General features: G+C 52.1%; 1 protein-coding gene across 1 annotated transcript; it reads right to left on the minus strand.

The window, feature by feature from the left end:
• Nucleotides 1–13,430: 13,430 nt before the first annotated feature.
• SLC16A1 (solute carrier family 16 member 1) lies at nt 13,431–22,214 on the minus strand. Its single transcript, XM_008638967.2, is given in 6 exon segments — nt 13,431–14,962; nt 15,369–16,232; nt 16,672–16,755; nt 16,758–16,814; nt 20,237–20,494; nt 22,008–22,214. Coding segments are annotated over 5 exon segments (1,500 nt in total). The 5' UTR covers nt 20,454–20,494; nt 22,008–22,214; the 3' UTR covers nt 13,431–14,684.
• Nucleotides 22,215–22,672: the final 458 nt, after the last annotated feature.

A 22,672-nucleotide genomic window follows, 5' to 3' on the forward strand; every position in this document is an offset into this window, starting at 1 on the left:
GTGGGAAGAGCAGGAAGTGTGGTGGCGATTGCAGGGTGGTCCTGCCATTCCTTGCTGCTGTGAAACCTGGAGCAGGATCCTGTCCATTTGCAGGGTGGCAGAACAGCTCTTGCAGTGCAACAGCGGGATAGTGATGATTATTTTGAAGACCTTGTTACAGAGAGATTAATTCCTATTCCTGGTCTCTGTTTCAAACTGAGCATTTTAACTGCGCAGGCGGGAGGTGGGCAGTGATTAATTGTCTCAGGTCTTTGATTCAAGGAAAGCATAAACTCATCAAAGCTAATTTTAAATTTGCTTTCCCAGCACAGGACAGTGATTATTCAGCTACAATCAGATACTCCAGAGCCAGCCAGTAGGAGGTCTCAGGAGAAACCTTACCCAGCAGAGGGAGAGTCCTGGGTTTTGTGCCCAAGTTGCCCCCCATACAATGCCACCAGGACACACCGCTCAGTGCTGTTGCTCAGTGCTCCCACCTGGCCCTGTGCCCCTGCCAGGGTGGAAGTGTGAAAAAATCCCACTGATGATGGACCAGCAAAAGCTACTGCCATGTCCTGCCTCTGCTCAAAGGCCTTCCCCGAGGCAGTCGGGCTGTGGGAAACGCTGACTCCTGCAGATGGGATCTAGGGAAAGGCAACCCAGTGCTTGGAAAGCCAATGATGTGCTTTTCCCCAGGAGAGTCTGTTAATACCCAGGAAAAATTGAAATTGCTCAGGTTCTGGAAGCTCAAGTTCACCTCTGATGCCACCATCACCAGAAGTCACACATTCAAGGAGCACAGTCATGGGTGCTTCAGCCACCTCCACCCCCCAGCCCATCCCTGGGGATGATCTAGGGTCACCCCAGCTGCAGGTGAGGCGTGGAGGTAGGAGCAGGACATGAGGCAGGGTGGGAACAACATCCCAGCTCTGCGGAATGAGGCTCTTTTCCCTCCTCTGCAGAGGATAAAGTCAGCTATAAACCAGCCAGGACACTTCAGCTGGAAGTGAGCAGGTTGTTATACCTGGCAGTTGATTTTCATAGCTTTTTTTATATGGTGCATTAACAGAGTAACAAACCCTATTACAGTTTAATAAACCTGATTCCAGACTGAACAGCCTTGTTTCAGGGCTGGCTCCTGTTCAAAGAGCAGGACAGCCAGCTCAGGGCTCACTCAAGAAGCTGGGAAGCAGTCTGTAAGCAAAATGAGAACCATAAATGAAGCAAAAAAGCTCTTGCCTAGGTTTGGGCTTTCTCACAGCTCAATGTTCTAGTTAAATGCACCAGATGAACACCTTGATTTTGGGGCACAGGGAAGGATGGCTGCGGAGGCCATCGTGCGGAGGACAGCATGACCACCTGCTCACCATGACCTTCTGTGTCGCTTTTATTCTTGGCAAAATGAATTTACCCCCCATGTAATTATAGAAACAAAATTGTTTTGACCTCAGCTTCATACTTCTCAGCTTAATGTGTATAATTGCTTTGCCAGCCATTTATTACTGTCAGCATTTCCAGTCGGGGCTGTGGGGAGCAGCAACAGGAAGGCCGGGGGGATAGGGGAGGTTGGGCGTGTGCAATAATAAAAAGCTGTTTACAGTTGCATATTAATCACAAATACGGACCTGGGGTGCAGAAAATCCCACTGTCCTCAGTCACCAAAGGTTCACAGGGGTGTTGGAGGGGAAAACGTTGCTGCATCCCCTGCCTTGCCCTTGGTCTGCCTGCTGCAAGCTTCTCTCCTTCCAGAGGTGCTCCAAGGCAGGTATGTCCAAGACTAATGAATTATTGATCAGCAGATAATAGGAGTAGCTTTATTTCTAATGGCTGAATTGCTTATTGATCCGCTTCACACACAGAGAGTGGGAGGACTGAACATTCACCACATTGCCACTGTACCCTTGTCTAATTAACATCCCCCCTTGTCTAATTAACACCCCTCTGGGGTGTGTGCTGGAGAGGAGCCTGTGCCCAGGACAAGGACTGGGAGTCTGTAAATCTATCTGGATTTAAGTAACATTAACAATGAAAGAAAAACCAGCAGCTTTAGGTAATCCTGGAGAGAAGAGAGAGAGGAAAAGGGGAACTCCCTGTGATGAACAGGCAAAGCCTGGTAATTCCCTGATACCACAGCATCTGGCATTCACTGTGAATCCCAACGGGATGAAGTGAGAACCAGCCACTGCTCAGAACTCCATGCTATTTGCAAAGCACAAAGGAGTTCTCACTCTTGGATTTATGGAAATCAGCCAGGTAGAAGAAACAAGGGCTAAATGCTGTCTGATAGTACAAAGTGTTACTGGGAAATGGATTTTTTTTCAAGTTCTTAACTGCCCTTTGTCCTTTAACCCTGAGAGACTGAACAGGTATCTAAGCTGGCATTTCAAAGTAATATGTGCAAAAATAATCCTAGATTTCAGCCTTCACAATTTTAGCTGATCACAACAGGTTGACTCCGGGTCCTCAAATTCATCCCACCTTTCACCCCCTACATACCCACTGCAAACCCACTTTGTGTTCCTCCCTCCTGCAAAGCCCTGGCAGCCACAGCACAGGATTTTGCCCAGTGCCTGACAGGCTGGGCATCCCTTCCCAGATCCTGGTGCTGGCTCCCCAGCCTGAGCTGCCCCCACAGCTCCCGTCCACTACTGACACATCCCTACACCAACACTTGGCAAAAACTGCCTTCCTGCCACTGGCACCTTGTGTAGGACCTGTTGGTTCTTTATCTGCAGCACCAAAGAGAGCCTGATGAGCCCTTTCTAATGGCAGCTGAATTCAGAAGAGGATATTCCCTATTTGTCTGTGGAGAAGTTGTCAGCAGAAGCACTGCAGCCACCTTGTCTTTCCTCCTAGGTTTCCTGCGGCAGCTGTGCCTCCGCAGGAAGCTGCTCTTTCTTCTCCCAATGAGCCTCTTGTCCTCATACCCACCATCTGGGTCCTCTTCAGATGTGACTGTGCCTTTCCACTTCCCCTGGCATAGGATCCAGGCTGTTGTGGTCCTGAGCAAATCTATTTGGGGCAGAAAAGCCATTCTGCAGCCCATGGTAGGAAGTCAGTCCCTGCCTGCCCTTTCCCCCTGTCTGGGATCCACAAAGGACAGCCAAGGAGTTTGGAACTAATGAAAGGAGTGATGAGGACTCACAATGACCAAGTCTCAATGGAGTGGGTTCTGGCACCTTTTCAAATTGATTTTAAATAGGAACTCCCTCTAATCCTCCTTCCTTATCTCATTCCCTACATCACTGATTCCTCATCAAACAGTTTAAATTAATTTGAGCCCGCTGTTCTCTGCCCTGTTATCTTTCCCCCCCTCATTTATGAATTTTAAATCAACTTGTTAACAACCTACTTAGTTGCATAATTTCCCTATAATAATCCCTGCCCCTGGCCGATTGTGCATTAATTCTGGAGATAGCACACTGAGCAGCCGATGGCACAGCTGTGCTCACACTGCCAACAGTGGCTGCAGTGACAGGAAAATGACTATACAGACCAGTAGCCCAGCGGCCACGGGAATTTGGGCTACTGGTGCTTTGCTTCTGGCCGGTGCCCACTGTTCTCCAATCCAGACCATGCCACACCATTCTGGTGTAGGCAGGAAGAGGGGATCTGTGGCTTGGTGCTGTGCAAGGACACCGGGGCACAGGAAAACTTCATTGCCAGGCAGGTAGCCCTGTTATTCCCTTTGGTCCTTCCCCACCATCTCTATCCAGCCTCTCATCCCCGAGGCTCTGGAGCCATCTATGATGCTGACAGGTACCATTTCCAAGATGGAAACTGAAGATAAAATCTATAAATCATTTCCTAAGGGTTATAACAGCGGATTATGGATTAATAGGAGAGGGTAGAGAAAACACAGGAAGCGCTGGAGGTCATAAATCCTGTAAATTAAGTAACTCTGTGTGTCAAGTGATGCCAGCTGTGTGCTCAGGTCCTTGTGTGGCAGTGGATGGATTTCCTGCCTTGAGGAAGTTTTAATTCTCACAGTATCAGGGCCAGGCGCCTACCCTTGGCTTCCCAGGAAAGGTTGAGGGACAGCAATGTTGAGTCCTGTGGGTTTCCTCTAGGCTTCAGAGGTGAAGGTCATTTCAGTGAGATGCTCAGAGTTCCATCTGTGTGATGTTTAATTCCCCTCCCACGCTTTGCTTTCAGTCCTTCTTTCTTGTCTCTCTGAAGTCACTGAGAGCAGCACCTCTTTATTCAACCCTGCTGTGCATTTATCCTGCTTGTTCTACTTGCACAGAGACATTCCGAGAGTGCTGGTACTCATTTTTTCCCAGTTTTCGTTGTTTTGGTTAGTTTGATTTTTTTAAGTTCAAGGCTGAAGAAAGCTGTCATAGAATCGAATTAGAGATTCATAGAATCATCAGTGTTGGAAGAGACCTTTATGATCATCCAGTCCAATTGTCAACCCAGCACTGCCACTCGAACCCCTAAACCACTAAACCGCATCACCCAGTGCCAGATCCAGACACCTGTTAAATGCCTTCAGGGGTGATGGCTCCATCCCCTCCCTGGGCAATCTATTTCAATGCCTGACCACTCTTATCAGTGAAAAAAAAATTAATGTCTGATCTGAATCTCTCCTGTCTTATTTTAAGGCCATTTCCTCTGGACCTCCTGCTGCAGGCGCAGTAGAAGAGACCGGCCCCCATGCCACAACAACCTCCTGTGGAGAATGATATGGTGCCCCCTGAGCCTCCTCTTCTCTAGACAAAGTCCATTACCTCTAACAACAAACTAGCCAGAGGACCAGCATAGCACGGTGCGTCAGCAGCAAGTGTTTCACTTTAGCCGTAGAACATGCCCTCTCTTTCCAGCCTGGAGAAGAGAAGGCTCCAGGGAGAGCTGAGAGCCCCTTCCAGTGCCGAAAGGGGCTGAAAGAGAGCTGCAGAGGGACTTTGGACAAAAGCCTGGAGTGACAGGACAAGGGGGAGTGGCTTGGCGCTGTCACAGGGCAGGTTAGATGGGACACTGGAGGAGAACAGCGGGACACTGGAGGAGAACTGTGGGACACCGGAGGAGAACTGCGGGACACCGGAGGAGAACGGTGGGACACTGGAGGAGAACTGTGGGACACTGGAGGAGAACTGTGGGACACCGGAGGAGAACCGTGGGACACCGGAGGAGAACTGTGGACACTGGAGGAGAACTGTGGGACACCGGAGGAGAACTGTGGGACACCGGAGGAGAACTGTGGGACACCGGAGGAGAACTGTGGGACACCGGAGGAGAGCCGTGGGACACCGGAGGAGAACCGTGGGACTCTGGAGGAGAACCGTGGGACACCGGAGGAGAACTGTGGGACACCGGAGGAGAACGGTGGGACACTGGAGGAGAACCGTGGGACACCGGAGGAGAACTGTGGACACTGGAGGAGAACTGTGGGACACCGGAGGAGAACTGTGGGACACCGGAGGAGAACTGCAGGACACCGGAGGAGAACTGCGGGGGGCAGGACGGAGAGCTTTGACCTTGACCTCGGTCCTTCCTAAAGAGAAGCAATCCCCACTCGTCCCCATCTGGTCCCCCCTTGAGCACCCCACACAGCAAATAGGACCTTTCCTGCCACGCATGTGGGGATCCCCCGTGTTGATTCATGGATGCTCACTTTGGCATCAGTGTGGCCATGGCATCAAGAAGCTATTTTGGGGAATTGTGCGTCCCTGTTTCCCCTCTGACCCCCAGCATCATGGAGTTGCTTCCCTGCCTGCCAACCCAGAGTCCTCCCTGCTGGGGCAAACAGCTCAGAGACCCCCTCTATGATTAACGCTCGTTGGGGTCCCAGGGTGCGGGGTGACGGGCAGGAGATGTTCTGGTGACTAAAAGCTTAAGGGTCTACACGGACACAGCAATGTGGGCAGCATGTGGAGTGTTGAGGAGAGACAATGACCACAACTGGCTCCACACCAGCCCCATATGCCCATGGCAGTGGCAGGAACACCACAGGATGGTGGCTGGGATGCAGGAGAGGCTTGGCCAGAACTGCTGCAGTTCTCCCATGCACACACACACTTCCCAACAACCAACAGCTCCACAGCCCCTAGCACATCAGAGGGGACAGGACTGCCCTGTTCCACTTACCCTGTCCCACCCTTCCCCTGGCCCTGGGAATGGGGGACATCCCACTATACCCTCTGGGGAGCTGTGGGTGCACAGCCAACACCACGATGTATCACAAGGAGCCAAAGCCATTATTGCCAGGGTGCTGTCCTGGCAGAGCAAGAACCTCTGATCCTGCTGGATTATAAACCAAGGCAGCCTTAACTCCTGGGTAAAACAGTGCCCAGCAGCCACTCGTGGTGACTGTCACTGCCCTGTCCAGCAAATTATAATGTGCATTCAGAAATAATTATAAATAATTAGTAAGCTGGTATTCCAGGGCAATATCCCATAACTAAACATAGTGATTTCTTGGTGTTTGGCTGAGCGAGAACCAGACATTTCCAGCTAATGGCTTGCTTTGCCTTTTATTTGGCAGCTATTAGACCCCCATATGGGCTCCAAAGCAGCTATTAGCACAAGTGTCCTTTGTAATTAGCTTTGTTCTGACTTGCATGTTACTCATTACATACTTAGTCTTCAGCCAGTGGGAGACCTTGCCCATTTTGATACAAGATGTGACACAGCTGCCCCAGTACCTGCCACCTGCCTGGACAAGGCCATGTTGTAGTGCCCAGTGTGGGACAGCACAGGGCCCACACTGCCACAGAGAAGGGTTCACAGGCAGCACACTCCTTCCAAGGCAGAAATTTCAAGGCTAAGGCCTGAAAAAAGCATCCACTGATCTGAACCTTATGGTGAAGCTAAGGAGCCCTGGCTGCCTCAAGCATTGGGCAGTTTCCCAGTGAGGTACTACTGCTGCCCAAATGGAATGGGAATCAATCACCCCATCTTATTGTTTCTTCCCTTTTTGCAGGAAGAAACTTGAAAGAGAGCTCCTAAATTATTTTATAGACATGCTCAGCTGTTTCCTCAGCTCCTGCACGAGATCTGGCTGGCACAGGCTGTTCAGAGCCATGGAGCTGCATGTTTGGTGAGGACACACATTGAGGGGAGTGATGCCTACATCTGCACTTTGTGGGTGGGTGCAGTGGTGGGGCTGCCTGAGAGCCTTTGCTGGGATGCTCGGACTGTGGCCAGATACGGCTTTTTCTCCTTTTTCCCTGTTAACTTTGCAGAGCGATAGGGTGGTCCAATGCCATCCAGGGTTTGTGCCAGGATATGGCTTCTCAGCCATTTCCTAAGCTTGGGCCTGCCCTGATGGAGGAGCAGGAATTGTTCTGGGTGAGAGCAAATGTTTTTAAATGTTACTAATGCATTAGTCCCTCAGTGCTCTGCTCTCTGCCCCAGCCTGAAGCCCTGTCAGCAGCTGTGATGTCCTGTAGAGCCCCACAGGGGACCCTGCTGGCATCTCAGGCAGCTCAGCATTGCTCCTGACTCTTCCCAGGCCATATTCCGGCTGGAAAAGTGTTCCAAAGCCCACTGGGTGTCCCTTGGGCTGCCCTTGCCACCTTGCCACCCTGCTGCAGGCTACATGCAGGTGCCAGGCAGAGCTGCAGGTGCTGGTGATGCTCCGCAGCACCCACTGATGACACAGAACCAATCTCTCCACCAGCAGTTTCCCCTGTGTCCTGGTGCGTGGGGATGGATCAAGGGATTAACCTCCGGGATATCTCTGGGAAGGGGATAATCATCAGCCCATTTGCTGCAGTCTTGGTTGAAAAGCCACCTGGTAAATCTGCCCCCTCCATGCAGATAAAAACAATGAAGATATCAGAGACGTGTCACACCCCAGTGGGGCACTCAACTCTTCATTACTGAGTCATCTGACTGCAGTATTGATTTCATTTTCACATGGTTTAGTGCAGTTCAAAGCCTGGTGAGCTTCACCATGGCACTGTCTGCAGATCATGGGCACTCCTGACAGGGACATCAAAGGAAGGGGATCGATGCAGGGGTCATTGGGGGCTCAGGAGCTGCACCCATATGTGGGAGCAGCTCAGGCTCTTGGCCAAGGAGCCCTCGTGACACCACTTGGCTGCTCCTAGCTTGGACACCCCATGGCCATGGCTGAGGACAGGGTGGTGGGGAGGTAAGAGGCCAGCACAGCTGGATGGGGGATGCAGGGAGGTCAGCACCACTGGAGGACAGATGCAGCTCCCAGTCTGACAGGGAGGAGATGGAAATGAGACAACAATCTGTAATTGCAAACAATAAAATTGATGGAAATAGGCTCATTCTTATGCACAACATGCAGCCTCTAATTACATTTTGAACATGTTTCATTTTCTGTCTTTTCCCCCCTAATTTTCCATAGAAGGTAATTAGCAATCTTTCTTTCTGTGGGTATGTGGTTAATTAATACTTTGTTAATCGTGGCGAGGATCATACTGGTTTGATTTACTCAGTTTTAGTCTTTTCCCAGTGCAATTACTCCCAGAGTCACAGGTGCAGGAGTCTAGGATAAATCTGCACAGCCCTGCCCACAGCCCCTGGAGGATCCTGTCCTGGCTCCCACCGCACTCCTAAATTCCTCAGTCTCCCCCTACCCTGTGTCACTGCGCTCCCACCTCATCTTCCCATGCTGGGAACCACTCCCAGCAGGAGCAGCTGAGCTGTGTGAGCTGCCGGGCTGTAGCCCCCAGCCCCCCTAGTCCCGGGTTCCGGGGGTATGGGGTCCTCGTTCTGGGTTCAGTGGGAACGTGGGTCGGGGGTGCTGCTGAGGCAGCAGGGCCGGAGGTGGGGTGGTTGCCACGAGAGGGCTCACGGAGCTGGATCCGACTCTGGAGTGACTCTGCAGCCTCCTGCCGGCACCCTGCCCAGGCCTGTGAACTGCTCCCCTAGTGAGGGTCACTGATGCTCTGCCCCAGCCCTAATTTTACCAGTGACCGGCTGCTCTGGCTGTAAGTCCTGGTGGGGCTCTACAAGCCACCAGCACAGCCCCTTCTGATGATTAATAGTAGTAATTAAATTCATATCAAACCCCAGCAAAACATCACAGGGCATCACAATAAAAGCTGCTGTTGATACACTGACAGCCCATGGGAGAGCAGATGATGCTCTGTGGCCCCAGGAGGTTCTGCTGATTCACAGGGGGTAAATCATAGAATCATGGAATATCCTGAGTGGGAAGGGAGCCACAAGGATCATTGAGTCCAACTCCCAGCCCTGCACAGGACAACCCCAACAATCCCACCCTGTGCCTGAGAGCGTTGTCCAAATGCTCCTGGAGCTCTGGCAGCCTTGGGGCCTTGACCACTGCCCTGGGCAGCCTGTTCCAGTTCTGCCCACCCTTTGGGGGAAGAACTGTTTCCTGATATCCAACCTAAACCTCCTGACACAGCTCCAGCCGTTCCCTTGGGTCCTATTGCTGGTCATTAGATAGAAGAAATTGGTGCCTGCTCCAATGAGCATCTCCTGCCCTGGGCATCTCCTCCTCTCCCCAGAGTGCAGGGCAAGCAGAGGAGTGGGCAGAGATGGGCATTTGGCTGAGGCACTAGCCCCAGCAGCTTCAGGCACTTCCTATCTGCCAGCACTGTAGAAAACCTGGGATGCTCAGGGTGTGCCTGGGCCAGTACAACCTCTTCCTATCATGCACAGTCCAGCTCACAGCCCAGACAGGACCAGTCTGCCCACTGTGTGCCTCTAAACAGCTTCTCTTCCTTTAACTCGTTGGCCTGGACCACCTCAAGCCCTGGGGACATGGCAGCAACATCCCAGCCTTGCCCGGACAGCAGCACATACCCCAGACTTCAGGGCTGCTCCTAAGGCTGCACCTGAGCAGCATGGGTATGCCACAATCTCTGCCTGAAGCAGAGCAAAGGTCCTGGGTCCACCCAGGGAAAAAGCCCGGGCAAAGTGCAGCAGAGTTTGTCCTTGGCTGTGTTTGCAGTGAACACAGCCTGTACCCCACAGGGACACCCTGGGCATGAGCTGTGCCCCATCACCACCTGGCACTGGGGCATCCCTTACCCCCTCTGGAACAGCTCCATGACAGTGGGGTATCCCTCACCACCCTGTCCCAGAACAGCTCCATGACAGTGAGCCATTGCTCACCCCACCATCCTAACACAGCAAAGGGCTCTTGTTAAGAGAATATAATGTGCACTGAAAGTAATTGATGATCATCCTGCAGCCATTGATTCTCTGTCTCCTGTAATTCTGCTTCGCTCCTGTACTAAGGGGCTGTTGTTTTTCCCCACAGAGCCCAGCCCAGGCAGCAAAGGCTGAGCCGTAGCCCTGTCCATCTACCCACTCCTGTACATCCAGCCCTATGCCATGCTGTGCCATGCCACAGGCAGGGCTCTCCAACATCAGGGCTAAATCAGGCTGCTCATTGCACAAGGGTGTTCGGTCTGTGCCAGGGCACAAGCCTGGACACACCTCTGTCCCACAGGCAGCCTAAGGTGGAAGAACAGAAAGAGGAAGGCTGCCCCGAGGGCCAGGAACTCTTCCTACAGGATTCTCCTGCTCCTCAGCTGCCAGAAGGGTGGTTTGAGCGATGCTGGAGGAAGTGTTGCTGCAGCCATGGCTCATCTCAAAGCTTCTGTGGGAGTCAGGATGGGCACTGCACAGGTCATCCCCATATACCCACCTGCAGCAGGAACGCGGCAGCTAGCTGCAGCAATGGGCATGGCACTGATCGCCCTGCCATTTCTTGGAAGTACTCAAGGTCAGGTTGATGGGGCTTGGAGCAACCTGGTCTAGTGGAAGCTGAACCTGCCCATGTCAGGGTGTGGAATGAGATGAGCTTTAAGGTCCCTTCCAACCCAAACCATTCCCTGATTCTGTAATTCTCCCTGCCCTTGTCCCAGCCACAGCAGACCTTTCCCAGCAGCTGCCTGCCCTTCCCAGCACAGCCCCACCAGTGCCTTGGTGGCAGCTGGGAACAGCAGCATTTGTTTGCAGAGCAGCAGCTCAGAGTGCTTGGACAGAGCTGCACACTCAGCATAACCCAAATCTCCCAACAGAACTGAATAAAATCCCTGGGCATAGCTGGAGCAGGCAGGGACCCAGATCCCCGCCTCATGCTTGTCACATGAATGAGCTCTGCAGCCAGGCTCCCCTCGCCCCAGGAAGGGGATTGTGCTGTGTTGTGGGGAGGATTAGGCTGTTTCAGGAGGCTGGGAATATCTGTGGGTGAAGGGCTGTGGGGAGGCCTGGCCTCTCACAGTACCACCTACAGACCTGAGAAAATGGGCTTAAGGTACCTGTGGGGTTGGGAGGCATTTGGGCAATCCCAGGGAGGGGATGGAAGATGTCCCAACACCACAGCAGAGGTGGCAGCAGCTTCCCAGCCCATAACCACTGTATCCAGAGGGCTCACCCGGTGAACTGCCCCCAAATTCCCTAACAGAGGGAAGAAAGGAAAGGAGGGAGGAGAGCTGGGATCTGCCTGCCTCATCCCAGCTCCCACCAACAGCCCTGGCTGCTACACAGCAGCTGGAGCAGCCCTCTACTCCTCTGGGAGCCCCCAAACCCCCCCAGCTGCTGCTGAGCATTTCTGGCCAGCAACCTCAGATGTCTGAGAAAACAAACTGCAGGGGAATTAGCTCCCAAGTATTTCCTCAATTCTGCCCGCTATGAAGAGAATTTTATTTTGCTACCTCGGGAGGAAGGAAGGCAATGTGGCCAGGTGCATAGAGGAAACCCATGGAAGATTGGGGGGGAATCTGGCCAGCAGTACTCCCACTGCTCCCAGCTCCTGGCCTAGGGAGCAGAGAAGCATGTATGTTCCCATGTGGGCCTTTACAAAAGGATCATCCAAGCAGATCTTCATCTCCTCCAGTTAGGCAGTGCCATGGTTTCAGCCTGCAGAGCATCCCTGGACAACAAGGGCTGGTTTGAGCATCCACTGCCCACTCACCCATCACCATGGGTAAAGCCAGGGCTCCCATCTGCTTTTTGGAGCCCTGTGCTTAATTTTAGCTCCTGTTTTACAGGTACGTAACAATGTCAGAGGCTCTGGGAGCCCGGCTCACGTACTTCCCAGCACTGCAGATAACTTTGCTTGGAGAAATAACATCACTAAATATAGAGCTGAGCCAGGAAGAGGCAAAGGGACAGCCCCTGCCTGGTGGGAGAGGCTGGCCCAGGGCAGAGACCATGCCCTGGAGGGGGTGCCCCTGCCTGCCACAGCAAAGCCTGTGTTCTACCCTAATCAGGGCACTTAATAGTTTGTAGCCTAAAACAGGGCAAAAGTTTCTCCTCCCAGTCCAACAGACACCTTCCTCCCTCACCTGCCTTTCCACAGCACTGGATCCTAGGAAAAAGTCCCACAGGTGATCCTGGAGCCAGGACAGGGATGACACCCAGCTTCAGATGGGGCATGGAGGTCACTGGTAGAGAACAACCAGGATTTACTACTGAAGTGTTCCCAGCCAGCCACATCCAAGCAGCAGGAAATTAATTATACACTTTTTTCCTTAGAAGCAGGGTTGGCTCCCTGCCCTAGCTGTGTGAGCCTCTCCCAGTGGCACTGGCTACAGGAACACCCATGTTAGCTGTGGACACAGCCCAGACAGGATCCCCAATGCCCACAAGTGGTGGAGACCAGCAGAGAAGGGCTGAGCACATCCTTCATTGCGGAGGACAAGTGCTCCTCTCAACAGGCATCACCAGCGCTTGGTACGGCAGGAGAGCCCTGGCCCTCCTGCAGCCCTGTCTGACTGAGTCCCTCCAGAGACCACCCCACACACAGAGGGGAGCTTGTCTGTACCTACAAAAACTCAGATAACAGGGGCAGCTTCCCAGAGGTGGGTTATTGTGACATGAGCCCATCCCTGCGGTCCACTAGACACCCCAACTATGAAAATACAATATCACAGCTCAGTAACTACAACATCCTCTTGTACAAAATACTCCCCTGGCTTTATAATCTACAGTATTAAAAAAAAAAAAAACCAAACAACCCAGGCTGCTTTATGAGATATTTAGACTGAAAAAAGGCAAAAGGGGCCTTGCAGACAAGGGAGAGCAAAGAGAGTAGCTGCAATGCAGGCCCTGAACCTGCCACAACTCCCTCAAGACCACCTTCATTTAACCTCTCATTTAGTTTTAGCCCCACACAGGTGTGGTCTCACTCAGCTCAGAAGGAAACAGCACAAAGAAACAGCAAGAGCATCTGCACATCACTCAAGACTTTTAAATGCATGTCCCTCCACTTCACAATCAAGGGAGTTCTCAAGGATTTTTACAGGTTCTAAAACCAGAGTGCACCACTATGCTGTAGCCATCCCAGCTGCTAACCAAAGCCTCCTCTTCCAGCTGAAAAGGGGCATCTTACCCTCTCAGTACGTGTCCAGCTTCCACAGGGTGCTGGAGCAGCAAGTGGAGCCAGGCCCTGCCACAGGCCCACTCACCCTCTCCCCGAAATTGACCCTAAATCTATGTGATCTGGCATACAGAAATCACACTTCTAAGAAAGAAGTTCAACATTTGATGGGTAAATTGTAAAAAAACAAGTTTATTTGAAAAAACTCAGCCTCTTAACATGAATTCTGATCAACATTTACTAGAACTTGAGAGCCATTAACCTGCTCCGCATACATTGAGATATTTTCCAACACTAAAAATAAAAAATAAATACATACAAATACTTTCCTCCCCCTTACGTGTCCTAGATGTGAGAGGTTCAGCATCCACCGCCTTAAGATCTCAGTTGAACAGAAGCAAGTAAAAGAGGTTTCTCTAACAGATAAAAGAGCAAAAGCAGAAAAAGTCTCAGGGATGTACCATCTCCACCCACTTCACCACTCTGCCCAGGGCAGGCACCCAAAACACTTGGCTGGATGGGGCTCCAGTGGAAACCCGCCCCACAGGTAGGATGGGGTAGCACAGCCAACAGCAGCATCAATACCAGCACCCCAACCAGAGCCCATTTCACATCACCCAGCACTGGGCTGAGAATAGGCACTACTGAGGCAGAGTGGGGAGGCAGGGGGGACCCCAACACTCCCCAAGGAAGGCTTGGGCAAGCAGGGCTGCCATGGCCCTGGAGTGGGTGACACTGCACAACAAGAACTGCAGCTGTCTTTCTTTAACCTGAATATCCCATGAGAGAACAGCTACAAAACCAGGGATTTTAAAGAACTACAGTAGCTAAAGTGTTTTCAAAACATACCTAAAAACCACCTACAGAGCCAGGAGGCATTGGGCACAGGGGTTGAGGAGCACCTTGCCCCGTGCCTGCATCTCCCCCCTCCCCCCCAAACAGAGGGCCTGCAGTAAGAAGCGTGTGAAGCAGTATTCATCCAGGGCCGGCCCTGAAGCCCATCATGCTTCAACAAATCCAGTATCCTGCTTTTTATGGCTTTTTAAAAACAAAACTCCCCAAAACACACACATATCCCCCCACCCCCCAACCCCAAGCAGAATACAGAGCTAAAGCACAGTTTAGAGTTAAGGCTCATCCAGATTCAACTAGATATGGAGACTGTAAGGCACATATTAGTACATTCATGTTACTGTTAAAAAGCCAGACTATAAAAGCCCCCCTGCCGCTGGACACATGAGGATACTGCACGTATAGTCCTGTTACCTTTGTTGAACACAGATGGAAAGACAATTCAGAGCCTGTTTAAAAATGAACACCCGGTTTAAACACTTCTCACAGCCACCCAGCGCCAGCAGAGCTCTGCCCTGGCCGCCGCACCAGGGCAGCAGCGCTTCCCCAACACTCCGGGATTAAGACCGGTCCCTCACATGCGGCTCTCCTCCTCCTTGACACCATCCTCCACACTCTTCTGAGATGAGGGTGCCACGTCATTGTTTGCCTCTTTCTGCTTCTCAGCCTCGTCAATGTTGGTCTCCTCCTCCTTCCCTTCATTCTTCGCCTTTTCCTCTGCCTTTTGCTCCTTTGCTACCAGGCGATAGTTGATGCCCATCCCGATGAAGAGGTAGATCCCGGAGATGATCAGGACAACCCCGCAGGCCCAGTATGTGTACTTGTAGTCACCATACATGTCATTGAGCTTCCCTAAGAGACAAGAGAGGGGACAATTTAGCAAGATGCCCCCAGAGCAGCTCCAGGTCACAGAGATGTTCTCAAGAGCAGCCCAAGCCCATCACCCTCACCTTCAGGCAAGGACCTGTCCCACATTCCTTTATCCCTTGCTCTCCCCACCCTGTGCCAGGGGTTCAGACCCCACTTCCTCAGATACTGGGGTGGTCTCCTGACTGCTGCCCCAGTGCCAAGGGCTGCCCATGGCTCAAGGGAATCCACCACCACTTAGCAAGTCCAGACAGGACAGCCTGAGTAAAAGAATCATAGAATCATTAAGGTTGAGAAAGACCTTTAAGATCATCAAGTCCAATCACCAACTGAGCACCACCCCATTAAAACCATGTCCTCAAGTGAGTTCTCCAGGCACAGCACACCCTACCTAGCATAGGGGGTCCCAGAAGCACAGGGCAGCATTCCACGATGGTCACCAGGCCAACAGCACTGGAAAACCGCTGAGCTCCCACCAGGTCCATCAGGGTCTCAAACAGGATCGAGCTCAGCCAGCCAAAGGCAAAGCCAAAGAAGCCAGCATAAATGCAGAAGCCAGCATAGGTGGTGGACATCGGGGCCAAGAGGTGGCAAACCCCATTGTAAATCACAGAGATGGCGAAGAAATACTGGATGCGGGGTCTGATCCACTTGGTGTTTGCCACCAGTCCCATGGAAGGTCTGGCCACCATGTCCACAAAGGCCAGTATGGAGAGCAGGAAGGCTGCAGACTCACTAGCAATCTTCTTGCTCTTTGCATAATTGCTGAGGAAGACCAAGGGAGCGAACAACCCAAAGAACATGATTACATTGCCTGATAGATAGAGCAGGAAGCCCCTGTGTGTGAATAGAGACAGGTCCAAGAATTTGTTGATTGTCTGGAAGAATGAGCTCTTCTCTTTCTTGGCCTTTCCATCAATGAGGTCCGTGCTGGTGTCACCATCATCCTTTTTTCCTGCCTTCCCAGCCTCCTGCTGCACTTCTTTATTGGCCTCTTTCTTCAGCTGATCCGGCTTGGGACCTATGGGCCGCATCAGGGATCCAGCCACACAGCAGGTCAGCAGGAGGCCACCCAGGATGAGGAAGCTGCCACGCCAGCCAAATATGCCGAAGAAGAGCTGGTTGACGGGTGCCAGGGTAGAGAGGAAGACAGGACTGCCTGCCATCGCCAGCCCATTGGCCAGTGGACGCTTCTTGAAGAAGTACTTGCCGATCATGGTTAAGGCAGGATTCAAGTTGAAGGCAAGTCCGAGGCCTGCAGGAGAGAGATAAGGGGCTCAGGGCTTGGACACCCCCAGCAGCACCTGGCAGAAGGGCTGGTGGGACAAGCGGGGTTCACAGCTCCATTCCCAATTTGGAATCATGGAATCATTTAGGTTGGAAAGCCCTCCAAGATCATGGGGTCCAACCATTCCCCCAGCACTGCCAGGTCCACCATTAACCCATGTCCCCAAGTGTGACATCCACATGCTTTTTGAACACTTCCAGGGTGGGACCAGTGCCCCAGACAGTCCATTCCAACACCTCACCACCCACTTCCCAGCTGCATGAGCAGGAGTCAGCCCCTGCTGCCAGCTACAGAAAAGGCACCCAGGCACTGACAAGAACCAGATTGTATGCAAATTCAGACACATCAACTACTAATTACTGGGTTGAAGTTGCTCCTTCCACTGCCCCACTAGGGTATCACTTACCCCCTATGACCCCAACACAGAAGTAGAGCTCCTCCACTGTGTTGCAGAAGGAGGCTGCGATCAGCCCACAGCCGGAGAAAAAAAGCCGGCGATCGTGAGGGCCGGGCTGCCGTACTTGTTCACCAGGATGCTGCTGATGGGACCTGGGCAAACAAAGGAGATGCATACAGAGAGGAGTTATCTTTGCATGAGAGACAGAACACACACACACAAGCACACTGCAGCTTTACTGCCAGAGGATTCCAGCTTTCACACAGTGATGCTTCTCCCAGTGAGGGAATGAGGGAAGGGGAAAGGGCAGGAGGTTCAGAGGCAGCTGGAGATAAGAGAGTCACAGAGTGGTTTGGGTTGGAACAGACCTTAAAGATCATCTTGTTCCACCTCCCTGCCATTGGCAGGGACACTTTCCACCAGAACAGGTTGCTCCAAGCCCCATCCAATCCAGCCTTGAACATTTCCAGGGATGGGGCAGCCACAGCTTCTTTAGGCTTCTCTGTGCCAGGGCCTCATCACCCTCAGGGAAGATTTTCTTCCTACTACCTAATCTAAACTAACCATAAGAGAGAGAGAGAATTGTTGGAGCGCAGAAAGCTTTGACTTCTCTGAGCAAGTTGCCTTGGAGCTGCCTAGGCACCAGCTGCCCCCAGAGACAGGGCTTTGGGACAGGCTGAAGCCACCTGCCCCATGCTGTACTCTGCCCTACTTGCAGCCACCCACCCACCATGGGCTGGGATCCCAGCAACAAAGCAACTGCACATCTCCTGCCAGAGGTTTCTTATCAAGACTGGACAAAGCTGTGAGGAAACATCTTCTCTGGGTGCAGGTGAAGCTCCCCAGGGCTTGGGGAGAAGCAGCACTGCCCCAGGAGAAGGGGTGCTTCTGTTTTCACTGCTACCCCTAAGGCAGACAGGGCCCGATTGTCCATTTAAGTGCTTCACTATCAGGAGCTTTAATCCAAAGCAAACAGTGATTAGATACTGCCAAGCATGCTCTACAGACACTAAAACATATTTAAATACACTGAATGAACATCCATTGAATATTAACAGACCTTGCTTTGCTATTAACAGACAGAGAGGTTGTCAACATGTTATTCATGGGTCCTCGGATGGTACTTGACCTTTTTGCCCAGTTTAAACAAAGCCTGGAGCAGGTTACAGGAGACTTGGCGCTGCAGAGGCTGCCCCCAGCCCCACAGCATTCTGCTCCCTGCATCTAGAGTGCTACCAGAGGCTCTAACTCAATGCCACCAGGAATGGGCCATGGCCCTGGTCCTCTGAGAGGCAGCAGCAGCACCCGGGAGCTGCCACATCACCAGTCCCACAGACTTCCCCACAGAGCACTCAGCACTTTGCAAAACCTGGACCTTGAACTCAGCAAATGTGATACCCCTGAACAGAGTCTAAAGGCAACCACTGCCTTTCCTCTGGGAAGTCCACCTGGGAGCAGCAGGCTCCGAAGGGCAATGGGCAGGAAGCCACCCAGCTGGGCAGTGCCAGGTACCCTGGGGCAATTTCCCCCACACTTTTTTTTTTTTTTTTTTTTAGGAAGGAAAATAATCCACACCCACTCCTATTTTCTAAATTCACATGAAGCATTTTGGACTAAACATTACATGATGTAACTTGATTGCCAAAAAAATATAAGTAATGGAATCTAATCCCAACATGGAGCTCGCAAAGGGGCATTTGACACCATGACATCCATGCATCCTGATGGTGACTGCACAGGGCAGCTGTAGGGTATGTGCTGCTTCATCACACCTAGCCCTGCCCAGGACAGGAACTGCCGCAGCTCTGTGAGATTCCATCAGCCCAGAACGTTTTTCCAGAGTATGAACTACTTTTTTGGCCTCCAAAAAACGAGGTGTCCTAGGAGACAGGGAAAATGGGATGCACACTGGGACTGCTCCAGTGCAATTCAAACTCTGTAAAGGGTCTGGTTTCAGGAGGGAATGAGTGGGGCAGCAGCAATTCCTGTGTTCCAGCAGCTGGGGGATGAATAACAGAAAATCCTGAGATGAAAGTGATCCTCAAGGATCGAGTCCAACTCCTGGCTCTGCACAGGACAACCCCAACAATCCCACCCTCTGCCTGAGAGCACTGTCCAAAATGCTCCTGGAGCTCTGGCAGCCTTGGGGCTGTGACCACTGCTCTGGGAAGCCTGTTCAGTACCTGACCACCCTCTGGGGGAAAAAAATGCACCCAGGTCAATCTAGGGTACTCTCTGCATCCCTGCCACCAGCATACAGGCAAGTGGTTCAAGATCAGCAGCTGCTGGGATTTAATGGCAACAGCTCAGTGGAAGCAGGAGAGACAGTATCAGCATGGAGGGAGGGAAGGAGGGGGACATGGGGAGAACCACAACTCCAGGACTGGAAGAGGGAGTTCTTATCCCTGCTGCCAGGCAGCTCCAGACAGTGCTCCCAGAGGAACCAGCTCTGAGCTATCAAGAGAGGAGGAATGGCCCAGATTGGGTCTCATTAAGGCAGTTACACGGTTTACAAGCTTGTTACAACATTGGAGCAGGGAAATGTGCTGGTCGCTTCGGTAGCTGAGCGAGGACAAAGAAGAGCCTGTTCCCTGCAAAGGAAAAGCCTCGTGCTCAGCCGGGAGCTGACGTCAGCTCCTTTGGATGCACAAATGCAACAAGGCTGTGGGCAGCTTGCCAGCTGGGGACTGGCAGCAGGACAAGCTCCCATTTGCCTCTGAAGTGGCCACAACAGCAGGCTCAAAGTGTTTCTTTCAGCCCAGCACAACGCTGTGTTTGCAGGCACATACAAGACCCCAGGGTCTGGAGACCATGCTCTATGTGCTCCTCACCCATTAAAAACATGCATAAAGCACCCAGCTTGGGAACTAAAAGCCTTCAAAAGGCAGCTTCTGAAGGACAGGAGAGGGAAACTGTTCTAGCTTAGGTGGGTTTGCCTTATTCTGCTCATGTCTCTGTACTTCCAGTGCACACTGCCATCCTCAAACAGCACAAGCTGCCTACGGCACTGCTTGGCACCAGCAAGGAGTAACATGCAGCACGAGGCTTCAGTGCACTCCAAACACAACTGAGCTGACAAGAAACTGGAGACAGATCCCTAGATACACCCACTGCTCCCTGAATCCCAAAAAAAAAAAAAAAAAAAAATTTAAAAAGATCAATGTCTTATCCAAAAGAAAGTGCCCCCAAGAGCAGGGCTGCTACATGTGGCACAGCAGCTCCCCGACCTTCAGGAGGGTGCTGGGAGCAGACACAGCATCCACAGCCTACTGTAACAAGGACAAGGGCAGAATTACACAAGTCATAATTCCCCGGAAAGATTTTACAGCTTTGTGGAGGAGGACAGATTAACCTGGTTTTTGCATTCTGGGCATTAAATGGAACTTTTTGAGCAACCTCCTTTAAGAAAACTCATTAAAGGAGGTTTTGCTCTCACATAAGGAGAGAATTCCAACTTTTAGCAAAGTTTTGTTTGTTGTTGCTACAGCCAGGTGGGAATCACAGCCCCAGCAGGAGAGCAGCATCTTGTGCTGTGATACAGGAACACATGTACCGCTGCCTCCAGCCCACTTACCTCCTGCATACATTACAGCCAGCATGATGGAGGAGATCCAGGAGACTTTGCTGCTGGACGCATTGAAGATGACCTCAATCTCCTTGAAGAACACTGTGATGGATTTGGGGAAGGCATAGGAAAACCCAATGGAGATGAAGGCTCCGATGACCACAGCCCATCCCCATCCTCCTTCAGGAGGAGTGTATCCTACAGGGCCTCCGATGGCCGGTGGCATCTTCAATCAAGTTAGCGATGACTCAGTTGGGGATCAAAGATCTGCAAAGGACAAAGTGTTGCATCAGCTGAAAGCAGAATCCCTGCTCCTGGCATACAACTGCATGGCTCAAGCTCTGTTAGCAAGGCTGGCACTGCACCAGTGCCCCCACCACCTTCAGGAAAGCTGATCTGTGAGGTGAAAGCACCCTAGGATCACCAGCACACTGGGCCACCCCAAACTACATGCTCAGATTGCAGTTGGCCTTTAAGAGCCCTAGTCATCACACATTTGTGAGCAACAAATTTAAGACATGACACCCTGACCTAAGCTGGAAAGGGCAGGCAGTGTCTGTGACAGCAGCCAGTGCTCATCTGCACAGGCAGAGATCCCACAGCATCTCCAGGAGCGCAACCCCAGCACTGCAAACTCCCAGGAAGCCCCAGGCCACCTGGAGCAGGAACAGCACACCAAGGTTATTAAACACAGACACACTGAGAAGTAAATCACCATGCATGAGCCAAATAGGACACCCCTATTTCTGCTGAGAAAGGGCAGTTGGGTGTCACAGCACACCCACCACCCCTGAAGGTCATGGGCTGTGGCTAAACTTAGTCTGAGAGGTGACTAAGGAAGGCTCCTATATGCCACCAGGGAAGGGGGAGGTGGATCCACACAGAGCAGTCCCAGCAGAGCCTGGTTCCCTGGCAGTTTGGCCCTGGCAGGGCACCTCCTGACCCAACTGCATCCAAATCCTCCTCCTCGAGCAAACAGGCTATGGCAGATTTCACAAAGCACCCAAGTATAAAAACAATTCACCTAAAAAGCTCAAAACCAGAAGTGACTAGAAAGCAAAATAAACAGGGAAATGTCATTCAGGCTTGCTGAAGTGTGGAATCCCCTCGGAGAGGCTGAGCAGGGGAGCGATCCAGAGGCCGTCAGGGTCAGGCTGCTCATGCATGGGCCCATGCTGCAGCACAGCTGGATCACACTCCAGAGCTGCCATTACTCCAAATGAAGGCTGGTCGAGGCAGCCGAGAGCAGCACAAGCCATCCCAGCAAGGAACCATAACCAGGGCAGCTGCTCACAAACAAGGGTCACAACATCCAAAGCAACAGAAATCCACCACCAGCTCCAGAACTCCTGTGCACCCCCAGGGATTTTAGAAAGCACTTTCTGATGCACTGCAGTCCTCCCTGGCCTCACAGCCAGAGATACCCCCACCTTGCCTGCCCATATTAAGCACCCCCAGCCAAGGGGCAACATTAGGCTCCTTCACCAGAGTCCACCTCTCACTCCATAGCTCTCTGCTGCTCAGGTTTGCACTTGAAGAAAAAGCCACCTTCGAGCAGGGGAGACTTTTCCAGAGCTCCTGAGGTCATACCAGGCAGAGGGGACAACTTCAAAGCAGTGTGGTGCTGGCTCAGAGAGGTGCAGCCTCCTATTTATAGCCTACATCCGCCCCAGCTCGCAGCAATTACAATCTCATCCATGGCTGCTGACATGCCAGCATCTACCTGGCACATCCCTAGAGCACACACTACAGAACTATGGGATCCTGCCTTTTCACTCACTTCATGTCACTTGGGCGCACATCCAAGGCTGGGATCCCGGTGTCTCAGATGAAGCGCAGCTGGTGGCTCAGAGGCATTGGGAGATCCCGCTCCTACCTGGCACTGGAGGTACTGGCAGCAGTTATCTGATACAGCACCAGGTTTGCCAGAGCCACCTGACACCTGGCTGTGCTCAGGTGATGCCCCGGACCCACACAGGGTGAGAAGAAGCAAGGCACAGGAGGACAGTTTCTGTAAGCTGCTAAGACTGGTTTAGCCTGACCCAGACAATGATTTTTCACTGGCAGGGTATTTTCCTGCATCCTGGCCAGTGCAACACATGACCATCACGAGCAGCTCCAAGCCACCCACCACTCCAACAAAGGAATCATTGACAAGACGCTGCCCCTGGCACGTCCACAGCTGAACTATGCCCAGGAGCCAGAACCCGTTTTTTCTGATTTCCTCTCTGGGACTCACCAGGATGAGCCCATATCTATGGTGTCCAGCTGCAGGCAGACCCCCCAGGCCAACACACACCTGTGGGCACCCACCCGGGATGAGCAGCCACCAACAGAAGTGCCAGGCTCCACAGAGACTCCCGATGGCAGTCCAGTGTCTTGGAACACAGAGCAGCCCACCCACCCACCATGAGCACTGGGAATTACTGAACATCCCCTCCCCAC

This window comes from Corvus brachyrhynchos, unplaced genomic scaffold (genome assembly GCF_000691975.1).
Source record: "Corvus brachyrhynchos isolate BGI_N302 unplaced genomic scaffold, ASM69197v1 scaffold338, whole genome shotgun sequence".
In the NCBI taxonomy this organism is placed as follows: Eukaryota; Metazoa; Chordata; class Aves; order Passeriformes; family Corvidae; genus Corvus; species Corvus brachyrhynchos.